Source organism: Diceros bicornis, chromosome 28 (assembly GCF_020826845.1).
Source record: "Diceros bicornis minor isolate mBicDic1 chromosome 28, mDicBic1.mat.cur, whole genome shotgun sequence".
NCBI classification, from domain to species: Eukaryota; Metazoa; Chordata; class Mammalia; order Perissodactyla; family Rhinocerotidae; genus Diceros; species Diceros bicornis.
In genome coordinates, this window is record NC_080767.1 from 36,862,948 (window position 1) to 36,868,947 (window position 6,000).

Below are 6,000 nucleotides of genomic sequence, written 5' to 3' on the forward strand. Positions count from 1 at the left end.
TGGGCTGTCAGAAAAGCCCTGGACTGAGGCCCAGCTCTGTGCTGTGACTGAGCAAGGCCCTGCTGCTGGGGGTGGCGGGTGGGGGGCCGTCTCTGTTCCCACCTGGTCCCTCGTGGCTCTGTCTCCCGTGGGGACACGAAAACGAAGACGTGCTCGGGAAAGGGTTTTATCCTTTGGAGGCACCATCCAGAGTGGTGCTCCTCAGCCTTCAGTGTGTCCGATGGCCGTGCAGGTGGGAGGTCTGGGGGAGGCCCGCCAGGAACTCTCAAATCAGAAAGGCCGGGAGAGGTCGGGCCTCCCAGAGCTCCCCCTGCTGGGTGGCGGCTGCCCGGCTCCGGAGGGAGTCTCCTGCCCTCCCTCTTTGTCCTCCTTGGCACCCTTCTCCCAGCCGAGGACGTGGCTTTTTCTCTTGCAAGTAGGGAGGAGACATTTTCTTTCCATCCTGTCCCTTCCGCCAGCTCCTTCCACATCTTGGGCAAACCAGTCCTGGAACTGCTTAACCTTGGCCCGGGAAGGGCCTGGGTGTGAAGTCTGTCACCTGGAGCAATGGGTCCCCAAAGTCCCTTCTTATTGCCCTGAGGCTGATGGTCTCAGATGTTGTCCCGGGGGTGCCGGTCTCTCGACCCTGGCCATCCCTCTCCCGCGGAGGGAGGGCGGTTCCTGCCTGCTTCCTTACACCCAGAGCTTCTTCAGGGCCCATCTGCAGAGGCAGGGGAGCAGCGAGGAGGGGGTGTTAGAGGGTTGGGTGCGGTTTGGTAGTACAGATGCTTCCAGTGGCCGGGCTCCCTCTGCATGCCCTGAAGGGGTTAACGATGCTGGGCCTGGCCCCCTCTCCCTTCCGCCCCCTCCCCCTCCAGTCCCCTTCCTCTGGACTTCACATCCTGTGTTTAGGCTCCAACCCACATACCTCTCTAATCTGAGAGGAGCGTTTGCTGGGGCTGCGAAGGCTTCTTCCGGGCTGCAGCCGCCGGCCGCCACTCGGGCTCTCCTACCTGGAGAGCACCGGGTCACTGCCCTCTGAGTGTCCTGTTGTTCCTGAGACCTCCACTCCCACAGTCCCACAGTGGGTGCTGATGGAAACTCTGTCACATGAGTGCTCCTCATTGCTGGGGGCTGTGTGCAGCTTGAGAGGCCCCCTCCAGCCTCCCCTGACACCCGCACCCCCGTCTGTCACAGTCAGGGCCCTCTGGTGCCTTTCCTGCTTGGGATCTTACATGCTGTCCTTCCTGCAGCTCTAACTTGAGTGACTAAACTTATCTTGACCTGGGCCCCTCAGGGCAGAACAAGAGACCCTGCCACCTTTCCCTGCCTGCCCCTTCCAGAGGCACAAGAGGTCCAGGCTGACAGGATGGGTGGCGCAGATTAGGATCCGAGATGGTGATAGGACAGCAGGGCCAGAGCGTTCCCGGGGGTAAGCCTTGTCAGTATTTCTGCGGATGTTCAACGTGAGGAGGGCTTCGCCCAAAGACTCCCCGCAGCTCAGGGCCAGACAGGGAGCACGAGTAGATGACCAAGCGCCCTTCCTGAGGACAGGGGAAATTCCAGCTCTGGGCGCACGCAGGCGCAGTGCGAGCTTGCAGCCTTGCCAGGCGCTGTGTGGCAGCCAGAGTCCTTTGTAGGACCATGCTGGAACTCACTGACTTTAGTTTAGGAACACCAAGTCTCTGGGATCTTCGGCACTCGTTTGTAAGTCGCTAGCAGGTGACCCTTAGTCTCTGGTCCCCGAGAGTCCGTGGGGTCACATGCTTCCTGCCCACAGGGCTGAGGAAAGGACTTGCTTTTTCAGACCAGTTCTCAGTCCATGGGGAGGACCTTCAAGGCCCAGCAGTCTAGAAGTCCAGAGGGGCTTAGCAAGGCTGGGAGAGTTGCTGCTGGAGAAGAGTTGTTTCCCTGAGCTGTCACAGAGGCCTGCGCAGGCCTGACATTAGGTGGCCTCAGGGTCTGGGACCGGCTGTGCGCATCTCCACGTTGCCTGTCCTGCCCTCCCTGGACCGAAGAACCGAATGCCTTCAGGCCCTTGTGGGTGGCGGGGCCTGTCTTCCCCAGGCTTTGCTGCGCTGGGACTCCTTCAGAAGGGCCTTGTCAGGGCCCGGAGAGCCCCTGGGAGTCCCCGGGACCTGGACGGGCCTCCGGTGGAAGGTCTGTATGTGGACAGGCTGAGGCTGTTGCTCTGCCCAGTACACCGTTAGCTGGGAGGAGGGCCTGACCGGAGGCCCCCTTCTGCTGTTCTCCTGAGTCTGGGCCTTGCTTTGCCCCAAACAGCCTGTTGCCTTTAGCCCAGCTCCTTGGCGCTCCTGTGGCCCTGGGGAAGCTTGTTCCGGTCCCTGAGGGCAGAGTGGAGAGAACTTCTGCCCCTGTCCCCTCCCCCAAGCCTCTTGCCTTTGCAGCCTCTCTGAATAAGAGCTAGAAGCAGGTTGACCTTTGACCCTTTTTGGAATTCCAGGGCCCTGGGGGGCCCCCCTTTTACAAACTCCCACCACTTCCTCCATGACTTAAGCGCAATGGCAGCTGCCTTTGCTCTGGCCTGATCTGCCACTGCTCCTCCTCCCCCCCAGGCGACTGTCCCTGGCTGCCTCCTCCCCACTTTCTCTGCCCCAGGGCCAGGAGCCTGGCTGTGGCCCGGCGCTCTGCTCCCGCTCTGAGCTTGGTTCCCTCTGAGCTTGGTTCCTTCTTCACTGCACAGAAAGATTTCCCTTTTCCTGCTCACCTCCTGGTCCTTGTGGACCATCCCCACCCTGACACAGCTGGCTGTTGAGGTGAGGGAACCTGGGCCAATCATGGCATGCCTTTGTCCCTCTAAGTCAGTTGGCGGTTGAAACCACAGTCACAGAATGGGACTCTCACCCCCTCTGAGGCCATAAGTCTCATTCCACCCCAGCGAGGAGGTGCCCAGCACTTTCTGGTTGTTTTTGTGGCCAAAGGTGTGAGGGGCAGATCCTCCCATCCTGGAGCTGCCGCCTGTGAGAGCTAGTTCGTGACCAGGGCCTGTGTGGTCGGCACAGCAAGGCTGGTGCAGGGGGCTGGGAGCTGGGCCCCTCCTCCCCTTCCTGGTCCTGGGCAGTGCTGAAGCAGTGCCCGGGCCAGAGGGCAGAGGGTCGGGCTGCCTGTGGACCAGGCCAGCTAGTGTGGTTTAGGCCCTGCCTATCTCTCCATCTCCCCTCCTCTGCCAGAGCCCTGGGGGCTGGGGCCCCTGCTGGGCTGGGTTCAGGGAGTAGGGCCATCCCCCTGCTCAGCCGTGTCTCCCCCCACCCCCACTGCTCTTGTTCCCTGCCCCCTGCACAGGGCTGCTGGGAATTGCCCTGGGGGTGGGGGGCTGTCAGCTGGTTCTTATTGTCTTGCTCTGAAGTGCCAAGATGCCTTTTTCAGTCCAGAGAACTGAAAATTGGAGAAAACGGACCTTGGACTCTTCTCAGGCTTGTGTCCCAGTGTGCCCACACCTCTTCTCCAGGCCTGGGCCTGGGCTCCAGGGTCCCCAGTGATCCGGAGGGTTCTTTCCACCTCTGGTGTCCAGCTTCTCCCTCTGGGCCGAGTGATGTCGCTTGGCCTTCTCTCTTCTTGGCTTCTGCTCTGTGAGGTTGGGCTGCCTTCTCTCCCTCTCCTCCGTCACTTTCCCTCTCATTGTGTGGTGGGTCTGATTGTCATGGAGTGGGGGTCTTTGGGTGGGAGGCTGTGGTCAAGAGCAGGTAGGGAGGCTTACTCTTCCCCAAAGGCCTGGGGGCTGCTCTGAGACAGCCACTTCCTGGGCCCTGCATGGACACCTCCTGGAGCTGCGCTGGACGGAGCCTCAGGGCTGTCCGGGGTCCCTTGGAGGCCCGTGAGGCCGAGCAGGCCTCGGCAGGGGTGTAGCACAGCCCTCACCCCTCTGCTCTTCCCCTCCTTCCGCACAGTGCCTGGAGAAGTTCCCCGTCATCCAGCACTTCAAGTTCGGGAGCCTGCTGCCCATCCACCCCGTCACGTCGTGCTAGGAGGGGCTGAGCAGCTGGAGCCATCCAGGCCGCAGTTCCTGTGCCTGCCCCCACCCCAGCCATGGCCCCCTCCCGACCCCTCCCACTGTTCTTTCTGTTTGACGAGAGGCTGTTTCCTGGGGTGGTTGGGGAGCATGGGTGTGAGGGAGGCTCAGCGTATGAGGCTGAAGGACCCAAGTTGGGAGAAGTGACGGAGTGACTTCCCCGATGGTGGGCGGGCAAGAAGACGGGCAGGGATGGGACCCTGGGCCTGCTCCCGGCCTCCCCTCCCTCCTGTCCAGCGCACCCTGAGGCCTGGGCTGCTCCGTGCCTCTGGAGAGGGCCATTCCGCTGTCCTGGTTGCTTCCTTCCCTTCCCACGTCCCCTTGTCTTTCTAGGGGGTGGAGCACTTGCTCCCCGCAGGGTGGGTGGGTTCCCAAGCCGTGTTTAGTGGGCGCCGGGTGTTCTCAGGGCTGGAGGCTGGGGCTGGCGGCAGCCTGAGGTGGGGTCAGGTAGGGAGAACGGTTGGCTGTTCTGGCCCGGGACCCTCCCAGCTCCTCACGGCTGCCCCCGGGGCCTGCGGGCACCTGTGTCCAACGCCTCGTCCTGGCTTCTCTGTTCTGACTTTCCTGGCGCAGCCACGCCTGTTTCCCTCCCCAGGGGTAGCCTCTGGAAGCTGCCCTTTGGGTGGACGCTGGGCTCCTGGGAGGGCCCCCCAGGGCTTGCTCACCAGCTGACTGGGTGAGACCTGCCTTTCCAGAGCTCTCCCTGGCTGGGAGGGGGCAGAGACTCGAGGAGGGGCTGGGGGCCACTGTGGTTGTGGAGAACCTGGATTCCTCTCAGCAGTCTTACATCCAGCCGCTTCTGCTCCCCCCTCACTGCTGCTTGCTTCTCTGCCTCCCAGCCCCTGTGGGCGGTGGGTGAGCAGGCCACGGAAGGGCCCAGAAAGCAGCAGCCCGTTCCATTGTCCTCCAGCCTCCCTGAACTCACCCGTTAGCATTCCGAGGTGAGGGAGTGATGGCCCCCTAAGCCCAGGCTTTGGCTCTGAGGATGGGCAGGGGCTGGGTGGGGCAGGCCCACCCGAGGGGTGAGGGGGTGCTGGCGGCAGTATGCCAGTTCCAGAATTTTCTTCTAGGGCTGCTCCCGGGCCTGGCTCTTGCAGACTCTCTCCTGCCCAAGCCCAGGCCTGCCCTTCTCCATTACCCTGTCCCCCTATCTGGATCCACATACCCTTTGGGAACGCGGAGCACCCGAGAAGCACAATTCAGGGAATTGACCCTCGGATTGGGCCAGTGGCTGGGGCAGAGGCTGGGACAGGAGCCACAAGAGTCACAGAAATCGTTTTCTGAGGAGAAGCCAGTGCCTGCCTCCCTCCCCGGGTCCAGACCAACACCTTCCTGGCTCCTCCATCTCCGTGCCCCCTCGGGCCCCTCCAGCCCCTTGCACCTTCATTGCTGTTTGGATTAAAGCCTCTGTTTTGCACCTGTCACTTGTGTGAGGTGTTTCTTTTCATGCCACATGCTTGTTCCAGCTCCATGTGACTGTTTGTCCCCCCATCAGGTCCCCTTCACTGGGCCCTGGAGTCCGGGGCTTGAGCGGTTTCGGCTGGGGTCTGCGGTGAGCCTTTCGTGGGCGGCGGAAGGCACCCGACTGAACCTGTGATGGTTGATCGAGCCAGCTTGGGAGCAGAGGCCTGGGTTCAGATCGTGGTGGTCTCCACCCCCAGCTGCAGGGCCTTAGGGAAGTTATTGAACCTCTCTGAGCCTCGGCTTCTTCGTCTGTACAATGGGGACCGTCACAGGGTGACTGCAGGGGTGAATGCATGGTGTGAGTCCTCAGCCCAGGGCCTGGCGCACAGCAGACCCCCGTGGTCACTGCGGCTGCTCTGGCTGACGGCAGCCCTTCTGGACTCCTGGGTCCTCCCCAGACTGGCCCGTGGGATCCTTGGCCTGGGCCTGGCTGTGAAACATGCCCCTGCGGTCCTTAAAGGGGGCGCTGTCTGGTTTCCCTCCTCCACCTGTGTCCCTGTCGTGCTGGAGTAGGGTGTCTCTGGGAC

The 6,000-nt window shown here is 62.3% G+C and overlaps 1 protein-coding gene across 1 annotated transcript in view; it reads left to right on the forward strand.

Annotated features, from left to right (window-relative positions):
• The window catches only part of PTPA (protein phosphatase 2 phosphatase activator), a 31,093-nt gene extending 25,662 nt beyond the window's left edge, over nt 1-5,431 (forward strand). Inside the window, exon 10 of the mRNA XM_058524255.1 lies at nt 3,888-5,431. Within this exon, the coding sequence (XP_058380238.1) occupies nt 3,888-3,965 (78 nt within the window). The 3' untranslated portion in view covers nt 3,966-5,431. The remainder of the gene's footprint in view (nt 1-3,887) is intronic.
• The last annotated feature ends 569 nt before the right edge of the window (nt 5,432-6,000 follow it).